A 17,605-nucleotide genomic window follows, 5' to 3' on the forward strand; every position below is an offset into this window, starting at 1 on the left:
AGTTAAAGACCATTAAGGGCAGCCTTATCATGTTTACAGGTGGGTAAACTGAGGCATAGACAAGGTAAGTGCCTGACTCACGATCACAAATCTGGCTTGTGTCTGGACCAGATTCCCAAGTGGAGAGAGTGAGCATGGGGCACCTCAGACCCAGTGAGATAACCCTTCTGGAGAGAGGCATGACCTTACCTGCAACTGAGTTGGGCCGTGGCATTACTAGCGAGCTGGAGCTCTGAGAATAAGGGACTGGACCATCTCCAACTGAGGCTTCAGTTTTGGGCAGCACGCTCTCCGCTGACCCAGGGGGCTCCTCTTCTGCCACTGGGGAGCAATTATCTGCCCTGCGATCATGAAGCACTCCTTTCTGTACCCCTAACCTTAGGCTTCCGTCCTTATTCCATTCCAAACTGGAGCCACTCCGGTCATCATTTTCGGATGAACTTGTAATTGTGGCTGAAATGAGAGACCAAAATACTTTGAAGGAGGCCAGGCACAGCTGGGGCTGCTGAGAGTTAACACAAGCATACTGCCCTCCCCGTGATCAATGAAACTTTTCCGGTCCACACAGATTTTTATCAAAGTTATGTTTCATACAATGTATTTTGGTACATTAGAAGAATGTTGCTAATCACGGGAAATAAACTAAGTCATTCTACCAGGGAACAAAGGCTGGTAAGATAATGAAAAAGCTGTCTAAAAGTATCTGAGAGTTAACAGTAAACCTATGTAATCTAGAGATGATATATCCCCTCTTAACAAAGATAAATTGCTCACAAAAGAATTCATATCTCATTAAATTCCTTTGAACCTACAAACATTTTTTTTTCCAAATTAACATTTGTATATGGGGCAGAGGACACGGTGATACAATGGTTAATGCAGAAAAGATGCGGGAGAGATTCTAGAAGAACAAAAATACAATTATAAAGTCAAGCAGAGAATTTGATCCTTAGAATTAAACTTTATAGCATCTGTTCAAGATGAATCAGAAAGAATGACGTGATTTTATTCTCCTTTAGCAGCATAGAGTGGAAAACCTCCCAGCACACAGAAAACACAAGCATAGGAAGCGATGCTTGACTACAGAATTTAACCTTGAAGAAAGAAAACCAGCATGGAAAACCATCTTGGCAAAAGAGGAGGAACATGATGTAAGAAAACAGCAATATTCACCCTACATGGCTTCTACCAATAGCCACTTCTAATTTAAAGACCCGAGCCCCTTGCGAGCACAGGTTACCACAGCCCCAACACTGGCTTGTGTCCTAGAGAACAAGGGCCATGTCCTCTGCTCCCTTTGTGTTTCCTGTTTGGATCTACACAGTCTAGGCCCATAAGTGAGAGATTCAATGGGATGTGGCAGATCAGAGTGTGGTACAATAGAACTCAGCCACCTGGATTAAGTTACTTCATCAATATAACCCGGACAATACATACTATCAGCAGGCTGGTGAATGAGCTGCAACAGGCTTATCTAGGATCAAAGGGTCTGAGAGAGTTTTGTTTATTTTTACAACACTCTTTAAGGTTTAGAAGACAAAATAATTTCCTCGCTGTGACAGAGGACATTCTGTCACGATTCTAAAATGTCCTTTAGTCCTGCTGCTCCAGTGTGGACTCATTATCCACTGCTTGTCTCCCTATTTAAAAACCCCTCCTACACACTGGAGCCTCAGAGTATCTACCTCCCTTTTCTGAAGAGCACAGCCCCTGGCACATACTAAGCGCTCAATGAATAAGCAAATGAACAAACTTCTCCTCCAGCTGTGCTCAGAGACGCTACATTTAATCTTACGGTTATTGATTCAGGACTTGATTTTCTGTCTCCAACAAAAATCTAAGCTGATTTGGGACAGGCCCACCCCAGGGTGTCTGCCATCATTCCCAACATTTCCAAGTATTCTATCCACAGTATTAAAACTGGTATCTCCATCTATTTGGAATCAGTCACAGCCCTGTTTTTTTAAATGGACCATTCATATGCACATAAGTATGGCAAGCATGACTCTTTCCACCCTGAAAATGCTGGTGATGATCGTAATAGCAGCCACTAACATTTATTTCAGGTTACTATATGGCACGAAGTGTGCTAATGCTTCATAGGAATACTCTATCAGTGAGATCATTGCTTATTAATTATTATTAACTGTAATCTTGTTAATAAGCTGTGATTGTTACAGGCCTTCCTTTGTTAGCCCACTGTTTGGGACTCAGAATGCTCTTGCTGCAGACATAATTAGTTAGGTTCCCAGGCTACCCCAATATCTAAGTTACAGGAAGTGATGGGGTGGGGGGAGGGGGGCAGCAGGGGTGGAGGTGACTTGTTTGGTTTTATTTTGTTGCTGCTTTATTTGGGGGCACATACTCTTAAGGTAAAAAATACAAAGAAAGTCAGAGTGAGGTTTCTCCTCATTTGCTTTCCCTAAGCACAACACACATCAGAGTCATACCCCCAAAGGTCTGAGTCCTAACTCAGTCCACAAGCAGTGTGATCAGGGACTGGGACTTCCCTCGTTCCTGCTACCATGACAGCACCAGAGGCAGCAGAACAGAACACGGATGACCTGGTCAGGGGTCCTAGATTGCAGGGACAGGCTGGCAGTCCCATTCTCACTGTTCAGCCACAGGTGCCCAGGTACTGATGAGTGGCAGGAAAGTGGGTGCAGGAGGAAAACACTCAGCTGCAGGAAGAATAGCTGAAAAGGGAATTCCAAAATGGGGTTGCCATTTCAAAATGAGGGTAAGTTCATAATGTATTTCTAAGTAGGAGACTCTCCCAACTGCCCTCATAGTGTTCAGCTAAGACACACATTCTGCTGTGCAGGCAGGCAAGAAGTTCTCCAGCCACAGGTCCTCCCACTAAGACTGCCCCCCTTCACAGTATTCCTCCCTACGTTGCAGTACCAGATGCAGCCCACACAGCTTGAAGCCCCACAGTGTAGCCCCACAATGAAGCCCTGACACAGAGACAATGGGGCAGATCCAGGCCCAACAAGAGCAGTTTTCCTGTATGACCCAAGAAGCACACCGGATAGGGCAACAACAAAGTCGCCAAGAAAGAGAAGCTGGTTCTTACAACAAATGACAGTCTACTCAAAAATACCTATTTTTCTTCCAGGCTAACAAATTCAAATGCCTTATTAAGTTAATCAGGCACTTTCATGTTAACAGGCACGCACACACACACACACACACCCCCCTATGGCAGCATCTTCACTCTGATGACTTTACTTATTTTCTTGAGCAGCAAGCAAAAGTTTATTAGAGTAAAAGATTAGAAAGGAAGAATAGTAGGAAAGCTCTCTTTACAGAGAGTGGACACCGGGAACTAAATGCCCACTATGATGACTTAAAAAAAAAAAAAAAAAAAAAAGCACCACCTGAAAAAAAACTAAGTGACATTTGATATTTTCTGGAGATCTGGATCTTTCAAGTTCCCTAACAACTCAAAACTTCTAACATTTTATTTCTTCAACTCGTACAGATGCCAGCTTTTGTCAATTAAGACTGGCCATTATCATTCAGACAGGGTCTCTACCATTCTTCCAACACAGAGTATTCTGTTAAATGAGTGACTTCACAGTATTCTGTTAAATGATTAAACCTCAAGTTTTATCAAGCTAGGAGATTAGACTTTGCTTCTCATAATTTAGTATTAAATTCGGTTTGGTCCTGCTCACTGATTCACACGTGCTACTTCTGACTCTGCACACCATTTGCAAACGCCTTTTAACCAGGGACGGCGTGTTCTCATTCCTATGTAGTAATGGCACTTTTAACCAAACCTACTAGCACAAAGGGCTACTTCAATGCACACTCAAAACATGTTAGGACATATACATGATCACCAGTGCTTAAGAAGGGGTGGACAGGCTAAGAACCATCAACCCACTTTACAGATATGGAATGCACTTGGGAAAGACTAATCTCTCCCTCTCCCCCCGCCCCCACCTCTCTCACACACAAACACACACATGGTTAGTGGTAGGTCTAACACCGGCCTTTCTGACTGCCTACACAATATGTATTGAAACTCCCCTTGCCTTACACAGCTCTCAACAAGCAAAAGTTCTCTAAGTGTGTGTGGCTAAAAAGTACTTTGCAGTTCATGAACTTTGCCTTGTTAAAAACAGTAGCCCTCAGGCAGGGGCTCGCGGAGAGAAGCCAGTCATGGGCACACAGCAACCAGGAAGTGGAAGAGACATTAAATGTTTTGCTATATAAAGTACTACAATAAAACTGTATTCCTTTCCTTTCCCAGCTTTCCTGCACCCACCCTTTTCTTTGCCTATTGAAGGTTCTTTGATATATTGAATGTACACTTAAAATAGAATTTTAAAAGATCAGTGTTAAGTCCAGGGCCCAGTAAGTAGTTCAGATGGATCTAAATCAAGTTACAGTTTAAAGGAACAATAAGAAGAAAATTAAAATGACTATAGCATTAGTCCAGAATTGTTGAGGAACTAAAGGCCATATCAAACAAGTGTCCCAAAGAGCAGAATTTGTCTCCCTTTGAGGTGGAGAAAAGACAAGATGTGAAAAGTGCAAAAGGCTTCGGTTCAAATTCTCCCCTTCCGAGGACCCATAAGGGGTAAGCACCTCCAGGCAGAGTACTAGTGATGGGCACATTTTTGTCTTTACCTTACAGACATCATAATTAGGTATCTGACTGTGTCTCTTTGTACAGGCTGCTAGGAATCCTAAACCTTTCTGCCCACTGAGAAGCAAAACGAATCAAGTCTTATGAACCTGACTCCTGACCTCACCCTTGTTTTGCATTTTTATTTTTTTAAATTTAAGTATAGTTGACACACAATGTTACATTAGTTTCAGGTGTACAAGGAAGCAATTCAACAACTCTGTATTATGTTGTGCTAGCTGCAAGGAAGCGTGGCTACCATCTGTCTCCATATGCTACAATACGATTGCCTATATTCTCTGTGCTGTGCCTTTCATCCTCATGACTTATTCAGTCCTTAAATAGAAACCTGTATCTCCCATCCCCCTTCATTCATCCCCCCCCTCACCTTCCCTCCCTTGCGCTCTTTCACTTGCTTTTATTTTCTTTCCTCAGCTCATATCATCATGGGGAAAAAAAATCTTATTTTACTAAATGTCTATTTGTAAGCATTTCAAATCCACTGGGGAGGGATTAAGTATAAAGCAGCCTCAGGAAATAAGAGCAGTGGCTAACAGAAATATAATAGTGCTTACCATGTATGGGTTCTAAGACCTTATCATATGTCAACTCACTGAATACTCCTAACAGTCCTACAGGCAGGAAGGCTGCATACAGCCTGAAGCCTTGTCATGGTGCCCCACGCCGTTCTGATCATGCCACACTATCAGAAAAACTGGAGCATGTATCCCAAACCCATGTATTTACAAATTATGTACAGGCATCACCCTAATTTATTCTAATACAATCATACACCACAAAATATATTTTGAAGAGACTTTTTAAAAAGCCCACAAATTGACATTTGTTTCAAGCACTCCACAGACGGTCTTGTGTTCTCCAATTTTCAAAGCCAGGGCTCTATAAACAGAGTCCTTTGTCCTTCCTTGGGTTGTGGACAAAATCAGATATAAGGACATGTATGTAAAGTGCCTCACATATCATGAATACCCAAGAATGTTTTCCTCCCTACACAACTGAAAATAGAGTAGCATTGAAAAAACAAAGAAACACTTTCAACTCCTATATTCAGTATGATGATTGACACAAAGTTTAAAAGTCAAAACGCTCGACCAATGAATTAAAGATCAAACAAGAAAAAGACATAATGGTTGCTTAGAAAAGTGGGAGACAGGAATGAAAAAAGAAAATCCCAGCTATACTATAGATACACCACCTCCTTTGACCTGCCAGCATAAAGATCACTAACAACTTTGGAAAGAGAAACTCGAGTCTAAATGAGACTGGGTGAAGGGCAGAGAGAAGAGTCGAGGAAGCACACAGTGCCCAACGCCCTGGTCCTCCTGGCCTGACAGGATTCGCTTCTTCCCTCGCTCACCCCCAACTCCTTACACAGTTCGAGGCTGCTGTGCCGTATTTTGCATCTCCCCAGGTGACAAAGGGAAGGATTGCATGGATGAAACCAGCCTGCCTGAAACCTTCGGACCAGAAACACCAGACTGGGCTTCTCCCTCAGCCCCACCTGCAAAGTAACCAACCACACAGCGAACAGAGGCAGCTCACCTGGAGTGACTGCTTTTACCTCCCTCAGCCCAGCAAGGAGAGGACTCCAAGGAAGGCACTCAACCTAACTCGTCCTTGCCTGGAATGCCACAGGGAAGGTGGCCTGAGTTACCTTTGGCTCTCAGGGACTTTCTGGCTTCTCCTTCCACAACTTCTGATGGACAACGGCTTGGCCTGTATAAAGCACTGCAGAGCCCTGCTCCCCTTCTGGATTTGCACACCGGCACTATGCTTTGACTTGTGGCAGACAGATCTCTGTACCAAATCTCCAGCTCAGTGCTCATGGCATTGTGCAAGGCATGCTCTGTTATGACATGCAGGAAGGCCAAGGACCCAAGCCATGGTTCACAGCTGTATTTGTGAAGTCCCTTAGACTGTGGAAACACCTAAAGGATCAGTGGGCGCAGGGCACTGGCAGAGTGGAGGACAGGCCACACTGCCTAAACACAGTCTGACACAGCAGGTAACAGACTCCAGAGAAAAGCCTGTGGATTTAAACACCATGAAGTTTTCTAGTGATAACACCCAATGCCATGCTTAGGTAAAGCTTCACCTAACCTGCATACTGAAGGCACAGACACTGGAGCTTCTGACATAGTCCAGTGACTCCCCAGAATTGTGGACTCTTCCAGAAAAGAGCACAAGGCACCACCAGTAGTTGCTATTATTACGTACCTACAGCATACATCTTCCATCAAGAGGTATCACTGCCATGTTTTAAACCCTGTTTCCAGTAATTGATAACTTGCCCAGGTCTCCAAGGGCGGAAGACCACTCTTTGGTTCCACAGGTGGACAAGTTTGGAAACAGATACTGTACCTGGGCTTTATTGTAACAATGCTGAAGAAACGTGCTCCTGGTACACAGTAGGTGCCAATAAATGCTTGCTACACCAACAGAACAGCCTGAAGAATCCAACTACACTGTGAATACAAGTACTACGGCAGGCATTCTGCTGCCTCGAATCATCACGAAGGATTTCTTTCCCACATTAAGTATATTACCAAATTATACATGTAAAGGCAAATTTTCCTCCTTCACCCAGGAGATTAAAAAGAAAAAGCTTCTATAATTAAGCATGATTTTTTAAATTGCAGGCAATGTAGCAAAATGAATATTAACACAGATCTCAAACACTCTAAATAGTTATTACCAAATCAATTTCAAAGCATTTCAATTTAGTAGCAAGCAGGGCAATACAGGTGGCAACAAGGCAGTATTAGCATAAAATCAAAAGGGCAGGATTTACAACAGGTTAAAATGAAAATAAAATACAATTAATTCCTCTTTGTAGGCCTCTCTATGCATATGATCATCTCCCTTGGGACACAAAGTCCAGGAAATGAAAGGAACAAAAGGTCTCTAGCTACCTCTGGAATCACTCTCATTTTACAAGCCTAGGAGGGAGTCGAGTCACAGGAAGATAAAAGTCAGCCCACGAGAAACTTTTTTTTTAAATATACTAAGCTACTGGGCAGAAAACAAATATTATCAAACTCTAGCAAGCACCAGCAGGATACTAATCAAGTACCCAGTATTTCTTGCAAGCACGTTTGCAAAAGAAATGTTTCTGTGAAGGTATGCCCCTGCCTAAATTTACACCTGCCTTCTAGCTTCAAAGGGAGAAAGAGCAAAAACAAGCTGCACCACACCTCCCCGCCAGAGAACGGGGGAAAGGCAGCAGGAAGAGCCTAAGTTCTTTACCCTTTTCATATTCTGAGCACTTAATCTCTTGAAAGCTATCTGGCCTGGTGGAATGTGGTGGCTCAGGTGTTGGGAAGCTGGGCAGGTGAACAACACACCTGCTCTGTGTGGGACACATGCCCAGTGGGGGAGATGTGGATGCGGTCCACTCAGAATAACCCTCCTCCTTCTTGGAGCTGTCCTAATACCAACTCTCAACAGGAAACAGATCTGGGATACTACGAAAGTAATTCGGAGACAATAAATGTCAGCAGGTAGAAGGAGACAGCAGAAGAAGGGCCTGGAAGGGACAGATGACTAACTTTTAATGGCCTCTTACTCAGCCAGAATTTTTCTAATTACTACCTATAAGTCCTTCTCCTGGGCACATCTATTATTAACACATAGGAAGGATTATTATTTTGTTTTTAAATCGTGATAGGAAAGCTGGGTTTTGTTTCTCCTCATCCAATATGCATTCACTTTCTTCCTAAAGAGAGAAATAACCTATTTTCTTGAAATACACACACACACACACACACACACACACACACACACACACTACTGATCATGATGTGGGCACAGACAAAAACTAAACAGTATGTTTAAATCAAACAGTGCTTGTTAAAAAAAAATAAAAAATAATCAAACTGGTATTCACACGCATTCCAGTGAATACACCTACTTAATTTTTTTCTGAGCTGAAATTAACACAGTTTGCAAGTTCCATTTGTTAACAGTGGAAGCAAGTTTATTCAAAGGAGTGTCAGTAAGAAAAAATGTTTTCTCAGGCACAGAAGAAATCCCTTTAAAAGCCACTTCTTTACAGAGTTTTCCCTTTAAAGCAAGTTATTAAAAAGCTATCTTATTCTGATTGAGTATAGTTTCACATTTAGAAGGTCTTCACACTGCAAATTTGAAAAATCAGACACTAATCTCTAGGTAATGCTAATGATTTTACTATCTACAGAGTAGGAAATTTTACTTTAAAAAATATATGTGTTTGTAGGGAATTCAGTTACTCCCCATCCAGCTGTCAGAGACAGGATTTGTGCATGACAGAATTATGATACTTCTAAAAACTTCTAAAGAACATCATAAGAACGCGGGGCACCTGGATGGTTCAATCGGTTAAGCATCTGACTTCTGCTCAGGTCATGATCTTACGGTTCATGGGTGCGAGCCCCACGTCAGGCTTTGTGCTACCAGCTCGGAACCTGGAGCCTGGTTCAGATCCTGTGTCTCCCTCTCTCTCTGCCCCTCCCCTGCTCATTCTCTCTCTCCCTCTCTTTCTCAAAAATAAATAATAAAGATTAAAAAAATTAAAAAAAAAAAAAAGAACATCATAAGAACTTGGACCTCGTCAAAGTAGGGTGAAGTGAGACTCCCCTCTGTAGGACACAATAAAGCTGGAACAGAGGGCAGAGGATCTGCTACCCTCTGACCTCCACACAGAAGGATTGGAAGGGGTCCAAGAAATTCTCCTAATGGTCATTATTCTGCCCTCTCCCCCACTAAGCTGTTCCCAAAAAGAAACTTCTCTTCACCTGCAACATGTCAAAACCAGCAGAAGCAGAAGTAGGACACCCCACGGCAGCCCTCACAAGGCTGTCTGAGCATGTGGGAACGGAACCTTCCCTTCATGGCATCTGCTGAGCAAAAACATGTAGATTAAGTATAATCGGCAAGATGGAAATCAGCTTACATAGTAAGAGGAGGGCCAGGAATTTCTAAGGATGGGTTAAAACTATTTGAAATTTCCCCTAAGTGCCCTATATAAACCGTGCTAATACTGTGCATACAATTCTGAGCTCCATATGGGCGCCTGCAGCTACCTTAAACTACACAATCCCACAGCAACTGTGTGCACGGGCTGACAAATCTTAAACAATTTAAAGTGGAAAATTAAATGGAAATTTCCTCCCTGCTCTCTCCAGGGCCTATGGAACTTTAGAACAGGGATCCCAACCAGCCCATGACAAGCAGCTGCCAGGCCTTCCAAAGCAGGAAGCCAAGGTAGCTCACCTTCATCATTACCCATTCAGATCACTGTGTTCTTGAATATTTTACTCTGTTGAACACTTAAGATGCCTAAAGGCTGCTGTTCCCAGGCTACACCTTATAAAAACAGTCATGCTCCTCAGGTAGATAAAGCACACACACCACCCCCAGCAATCACAAAACCACAACTGAGTCACAGATCCCTGCTCTGCGACGAGGCCATGAAACCTGCATACCCTGAATTGATTCAGAAGGAAGCACTCTGCCTCCTCTGGCCCCACCAATCCTGCCTCTTCAAAGAGGTGTGGCTAGTCTGCCTAGAGAGGAAATACTTGCTTTTTCCCCCCTTCTCCTCCCTACCACACCCTCTCCTATATCCCTTGGCAACAGGTTCTAGTTCTGCAGGTCATGGAAGGAGAGTGAACAGAGGAACATTGTCCCCAGCAGTGTTTCCCTCTCAGCCGCCTACAGTCCTCACTCCCTGCAGAAGATCAGCTAAGGCAGTAAGAAGCACAATTTCCAAAGCTGGGGGTCTTCTGTGAAAAATGGATGTACACTGCCTAATGACTAACACTTCATCTCAATGGTCACCATTTTTCAAGGAAAGCTGAGTTAAGGGAACGTGTCTGACTGGAGCCAAGGAATGAAGGACAGCCTCAGTGACATGAAACGTGTCATTTAACTTTAACGACAAGACAAACATTAAAAGATGTGACAATGCCAACTTGGAATGGGAATACTGCATAGCTTCTTTCAAAACCAATTAAACATTCCTTCCTTTGATGCAACTTGATAGTGGCAACAATTCTTCCTTAAATTCTCATTCCCAACACCATGCTAGGAGCCCAGTAGACAGCCGGGATAACATAAATGAGGACCGCTCTCCATCCATATGGAGACAAAAATAAACAACAAAACCAGAACAAGTAAATTAAAGGAAAATACTGAGGTGCTATGGAGAGCATATGATAGGAGGTCTAACCAGTCTGGGATTGGATAGAACTGTACTTTTGCAAGTACTAATTAAGAGCCTTGGTATTCCTGCAGCTCAATCTCCCAATGACACGACAGAAAACAAAACCAGCAACTTTTCTTTCCACTCTTTACAACACTTTTAGGGGCACCTGGGTGGCTCAATCAACAGAGTGTCCAACTCTTGATTTCAGCTCAAGTCATGATCTAACAGTCCTGGGATCGAGCCCTGTGTGCTGGGCTCTGCGTTGGGCGTGGAGACTGCTTGGGATTCTTTCTCTCCTTCTCTTTCTGCTCCCTCTCCTGCCCACATGTGCATGACCGCCCACCCCCAAAATAAAAAAACAAAAAATAGAACACTTTTAAAATTGCAGCACTGTATCTCAACAAGAGAGAGAGACAGAGAGCAGGAGGAATGAATAAATGAATGAAGGTCATTTTCTGTCACTGAAAAAGTTTCTGTCAAAACAAGAAACTGGCTTGGTTATAATTAGAGGCATGTAAGGCCAAAGGCAGATCATTTCATGAAAAGAGAAAGGTTATCCCAAAAAACTGTAGCACTGACCAACTCCTCTTCTGAAGGAAGGTAAACTATGGATGAGAGGACATTTCAGAAAGGTGAAGAATGCTGTAAAGGAAGTCAACTGGCTACCGCAGAATACCAGAGACCCATTAGTGATGGACAGCGCAGAGAGGGCGTGAGGACAGAAGTAACACTGGGGAAAATTAGTTGACCTAAACAGTAGGTGGGGAAGTGGAGTGAGGAGAGAACAGGAAATCAGTAGAATAAACTCACTGTAAGGGCTTAAAACTGAGTGGAAGAATTTAAATTTGCTACAGAAACCTCAAGCCCCCATCTTTTTTTTAATGTTTATTTATTTATTTTGACATAAAGAGAGAGAGAGAGAAAGAGAGGGAGGGGGAGAGGGGCAGAGAGAGGAAGAATCCCAAGCAGGCTCTGCATGGTGCATGGGAGCGCAGAGCCCAATGCAGGGCTCAAATTTGTGGGATCATGACCTGAGCCGAAACCAAGAGTCGGACGTTTAACGAACTGAGTCACCCAGGTGCCCCATCAAGCCACCATTTTAATGAAATGTCCAGAACTAATCAGAGACAGAAAGCAGACTACTGGACAAGTGAGGCTAGGGGTGTGGAGGAAATGCAGTGTGACATCTAATGGCTACACGGTTCTTTTTGGGGTGAGAATGTTCTGAAATCAGATGGTGGTAATAGTTGCACGCCTTTGAGCAGACCTAAAACTGTTGAGTGGTCTAAATGGGTGAATGCTGTGACATGTGAGTGCATCTCGGTAAGACAATTAAAACTGCAGAAAATGAAAACCTACTGGAAAGCCTGAAACAAGTGAAGACTGAGGGCACGGGCTGCCATCCTTATGCAGAGGGCCCCTCAGAAAGCTGCAGTGAGGTCTACATCGGGGATCTCACAAGTCTTCTGGGGCAATCTCCAAAATATACAGTGCGTGAACCTGCAACTTGGTTTTGCAAATTACACTTGAAAGAAATAGAAGGTGACTAAAGAAAATAAGGAGCTGAGATGTCATTCCCTTTAATTATATTCTAATGTGGAAGTAAGTGAGGTTCAGTCCACTTACTTAAAATGCAAAATACTCCTCAAAGACATGTGCGTAACTCAGAAAAAGGGAAGGAACTGAATGTTCAGTAGAGCTGAATATTGTTCAACAGCAGCACAATGCTGGAGCACAGGAGGGCCCGGACAATCCATCCAGTGGTCCCACATGTCTGTTATCTGAAAGGCACCAAGCTGGACACCTGAGACACACAGGTGTCCAACCCCAACTGCAAAAACATAAAGGCACACTTGTCTGGGGTAAGATGTAAAAACAAGGGCTCTTAAATTCCCAGTTGATTCTAATGTGCATCTGGGACTAGAATCTACTGAACTAATCAGAATCCTTACTTTTACAGAGAAGGAAAGAAGTGTGCAAAGAACTCAAATGTTATGCAAGTGATTATCCAGCTAAGCATCCTAAGAGTCAGTACTAGAATCTGTGTCTCCTGACCCACAGTTTAGGACACCCATACCTACTGTGTGGGTGTGTGGGGCACAGGATGGATATCCTTACAAAATTCTGGCCTCAAAACAAGCGGTCAGATACCATTAAAAGAAACTAAAGAACAAACGCCTGGAAATAAGTGAGGAAATAAATGACCTTGAGATTGAGGTAGGACGACGCCTCAATATGCAGGGATTTTATTGCCCTGGTGTATGTCTTCGTGGGATGAGATCCCCAACAAATGGAATTAATTGATGAAGAGGTAAAATTTTGTAACTTCACAGGCCAGATCTGATCTGGAAATTTTTTAACCAAATGAACCCAGTGTTATGAAAATAAATAAATAAATAAATAAATAAACACCAAGGAATGTAAAAGCTGATGCTTTATCCTCTCGGCTGCACATGGAGCCAGCGCGGTCTGTGAAGAACAAGGCGGGCCCTGGCAGACTGACCTTCACAGACCACGCTAAAATCCTCTTAAGAAGTGCCCGGTGAATGCTCTGGCTGACGTACATGGAGCCATTACATTACCGAGTCGTGTGCTTCTTACCTATAATTCCACTGTCCTTGCTTTCCAGGGTGGAACTAGGGCTGCTAATGGTCTCACAGGGACTTTTGTTGGCTGCGGTCTTGCTGACACAGCTATTCAAGGTTGAGCAGGGGCTATCGGTGCTAGGAGATGCGGTGCTGCTTGTTAGTGTGGAGCAAGGACTGATGCCTTGGCTTAGAGCTGTGCACTGCAAGACGAACGGAAGGAGGAGTTAGCACGGCTTTACACAGGATGCTGCTACACAGTCTTTTGTTTCTGGTGCGACAGCGATAAAACTCAAAACAGGAACACGGAAAACAGCTTTTTAAAACTAGGGAGCTTAATATGTATGTGGTCTTCCAAATTTTAGAAGAGAAATATCCTTGTTCTGTCCCCCTCCCTTGTGATTTCTTTTCTTTTTTTTTTTTTTTAATTAAAAGGGCAGTCTTAGAAATAATTTAGTGGGAATGCACATTCATAAAACAGAAATAGCAAGCAGGCAGACTTCCTTTCATTTAAAGTCTGCAGAAGACAAATGGGTTCTTTGACCTCTGTACGGAAAATCTGGGAACTCTGTTTTTGTAATGTTTCACGAGCACTGCAGCCTGATTCAATTCCTGAAGATTTATGGGCTCTGCGGTCAGGGCAAGGAGGCTGATGGCCACTGCAATCTCAATCAGTGTGTGATACCCTGGCAAAGACCCTCCCAGGGGGCAGAGGCTCTGGCCCCTCACGGCCATGCAGACATATACATCTCAAATGGGAAGCGGCAGGCTGCCATTCACTAGGATGCAGTGTGCTCTCCCATGCAGGAACCATTTGATCTCCTCTTATTTTGTCTCTGCCTCATCTCCTACAAATCTTTTCCTCACCCCGCTGACCCTCCAAAACCCCCACCACGAAAAAGCGCAGGAAAGCACATCCCAAAGCAGCCAGCTGAGAAGAATGGTGTTATAAAGATAAAAGTAGTATCATGACTAGGAGATTCTTGCAGCCACTTAAATTCATTTAGCTACCCTTGCCTGGGTAGTGACCTGAAGGTTAATGTGGACATTTTCTTCAGTTCTGCGCCCTTCTGCCTCTCCCCACCTCCCCACTGCAGAAATCACAAACTGTCGAAGTAAACTTCAATACACAACAGCCCAGACTCATGGACTGAACAGGGACTTCCTCACTCAGAGAGGGGGAGAAGACGGTTATGCCTTCGTTCATCCTCTGAGCAGGTAGGACATGCAGGGTCTTCCTCAGGCATTACCATGGTTTCATTTTTTTCTTCAATGGTTATGTGTGTGGCACTTGGGATCCCTTCTCCCAGTAAAAATCCCAGCCTTGTCAACAGTTCTTGAGCTGCCGGAGAACAGCTCGGTTCATTATCGGCCTTTGCTTCTGGAACAAAGAGAGAAAACAATGAAGATGCCCCTCTGGGGAATTTCAGGTTTGCATCTGGAGGAGTCCGCGCTGCAGCTGCTTGTCTGGGGCTTTTGTGTATTTTTATAAAATGCACAAAGTTTGACAATGCTGCCTGTCCTCAAGCAATACATTCTAATTAAGAGGCTGTGACAGGTTAAGAAAACAGTAAAAGAGAAACTCCAAGTGCAAAGAGTGAAATATTTGACCTGAATCAGAACACAGTGTGATTATAGGATAGCAATTCCTATTTCCAGGTCCTGTGAAAAAGGGATACATCAGACACTAAAGGCAGAAAGAGGCCTGCCCTTCATCTTAACTCTTTAAAAGCATAGGGTGGCCAACGCCCACAAGAGGCTGAAATAAAGTTAAACCCCAGTGGCATACCGGCAGAGACCTCGGCTACTTAAATGTTGGGGTACAACTGAAAGCTCAGCTCTCATTAACCAAGACAGGGGCATTACTACTTTGGTGGAAATGTCCTGTGCATACCCCATTCCCACTGTAGTCAAAAGTCAAAGCCAGAACTCCAACTCAGGGGTCAATCGTCAGGAATCCACTCTGAAACAAAGATTTTAAAACCCAGCAAAATGTGTCCCAGGGGACCAGGCCCAAGAATACACTCTGCTGTTTACATGGGGATGTAGAAAAATCAGGCTGTGTTCTCAGCACACTCCACAGTAATGCTGGAAGCACAGTTAACCTGAAGGTCACAGGGCATGCTTAGAACCTGTCCTTCCTCTGGCCTCCCTGACCGGCTGGCCATCTTATTTTTCCCACTTAAACACATTCTGTTGTTGGGTTTAAATGTTGAGCTACAGGTTAACCTTGTATCCAAAGGCTTAAGGGAACTTAATTAAGGGTGACGAAATGATATTCACACCATTCTAACACCTTTCCTGTATTTTTAAATCAGCATCCATCAGGGAATTAAAAAAACAAAAAACATATAAAGCAAACTCTGCTTACAGATGTTAGAACTTAAAAAGCAATATGCAACCTGTAATACTCTCACTCAATGTTTTGTTCTTTTCTGTTAATTGTCTAGAGACTCAGACCTATACATTCATGAACCAATTTTTCCTAGACGTGGAAATCTGCAGGTGAGTCTTAGAAAGATAACATGAGGAAAGAACAAAACAGCAGTGTTACCTTTGAGCTACAATTCCACCACCAAAGTTCAATGCTAACTTTGCTTTCTTTAAGGAACCGCAAAAATCAAAACAAGTAGAGCTGAGAAGACCATCTGTATTATCCTCACTCACATATCAGTTTTGCTCAGTCATGCTCCCAGGATAGCAGCTACAAGGAAAACCAGGCTGGTCGTATCTTCAAGGAAGGAAAAGGATCCCACCCCTTGCTTACTCTCAAAACTCCCAATGTGTGTGGTAAGAATTGCTGTTTGCCAGCCTAGATGTTTTTTAGTTGCTCTAGAAAACCACAGGGGTAAAAGAACCAAGGCTGATTGTTCTGGGTTAAGAGTGCCCGCATGTTTCTAGATCATTTGTGTTAAACCTGTAACAGGAAGGGGTAGCGGCCACAAGCCAACAGAGTAAAAGAGCACCCCAGGGTGGGTCAACCACACCCAGAAGGCCACTCTACAAAAGGCCCCTTCCCACCAGAGATTTCCAACCACATTTTGATTCCCAAGGCACTTGGGCATTTGGGAAAAGGCGGCAGGAACTAAACCAAATCAGTAAAACCCAGGCACACCCAAGGGCTGAACCACTTCAGAACAGGATCAGAACACTTCAGAACAGCCTCGCCCCAAAGCTCAGACAGGGCAGCTATTTTATCTCAGGTGGCAGCTGGACCAAAGGGAGAGAACAGGATGCAGATGGAAAGGGAAAGAAGAGGGTAAGGGGCCAGAACTCAGCAGTTTTTCTACTACACGTCCCCCTTGCCTTTCAAAACAATCTCTATACGGCTACCAAATTGTGACTGTGCCCTTGAATGTCTGAATGTCTAGCTTCTGGTTCGACCTGAAACTCCAGGGAAAGTGCCAGAAACTACTCCCAGTTGGCAGCTGCTGTGGAGGCACAGAGAACAGCTGCACAGGCTTGGCTGCCACAAAATTTACCCTGACGACAAACAAGGCCACGGCCTATCGCTCACGTGGGGCTCCTTCCAAGACCCTGTAACCCATGTAGGTCCTTGGCAGGGGGGGTTACCCCCCGAGGAGTCAATGCTGCCTCCACACTGTGTCTGTAGACAGACACCCCAGACTGTCAAGGTTTTCATTAAAACATATGTATTTATGCAAAGACAATTAACTCCTCATCTAAACCTTGCCCACAAGCTGGGAGCTATGGCAATTCCAGGTTTAATGTCTAAATTGACAGGACACCTCCAAATTCATGAACAACTTGTTCTCCTATCCATTCAACCTGGATTTGAATGCCCCTAAAGTTCTCAAACCTGACCTGGAATCGGGATGAATAGATGTCCTTTATTTCAAGTTTAGCATCCAGTAAGCCACTGCAATTTCATTTCGTCCAAAAGCTTCCCAACTGTCTCTTCATATAATTCTCTCTTCTCAAATGTCATTCTAGTGACCTTCCCCTCAGAAGCCCTCTTCAGTCTGAATTCCTCAATCCATGTCAAGCCGTCTGCATTTTCCCCTCCCTAATGCACAGAGCTTTCTCTCTGGCTGAACTTTTCATTCTGGCAGAAGGACCCCTGGGTGAAGAGTGATGGTGCCATTTTTGGAGAGATGAGTTGCCTGGGAACTCACGCTGGTATACTAGACTGTGAAATTAAAATGAATTTCTACT

The 17,605-nt window shown here is 43.8% G+C and overlaps 1 protein-coding gene across 14 annotated transcripts in view; it reads right to left on the bottom strand.

The window, feature by feature from the left end:
• The window catches only part of TANC1 (tetratricopeptide repeat, ankyrin repeat and coiled-coil containing 1), a 239,857-nt gene that overhangs the window by 63,756 nt on the left and 158,496 nt on the right, over window positions 1-17,605 (bottom strand). For 6 of the 14 annotated variants that reach the window (XM_019457149.2, XM_019457190.2, XM_019457172.2 and 3 more), the window contains 3 exons: window positions 14,680-14,810; window positions 13,446-13,632; window positions 190-453 (listed from right to left, as the gene is read on the bottom strand). The exons of 2 other annotated variants lie outside the window; for them this stretch is intronic. In XM_019457149.2, coding sequence (XP_019312694.2) covers window positions 190-453; window positions 13,446-13,632; window positions 14,680-14,810 — 582 coding nt within the window. Of the gene's footprint in view, window positions 1-189; window positions 454-6,314; window positions 6,502-13,445; window positions 13,633-14,679; window positions 14,811-17,605 lie in introns of those variants that run through there. 6 more of the 14 variants (XM_019457181.2, XM_019457163.2, XM_053908394.1 and 3 more) reach the window with 4 other exon arrangements.

The sequence above is a fragment of the Panthera pardus genome, unplaced genomic scaffold, assembly GCF_024362965.1.
Source record: "Panthera pardus isolate Hobbes unplaced genomic scaffold, ASM2436296v1 HiC_scaffold_10, whole genome shotgun sequence".
NCBI classification, from domain to species: domain Eukaryota; kingdom Metazoa; phylum Chordata; class Mammalia; order Carnivora; family Felidae; genus Panthera; species Panthera pardus.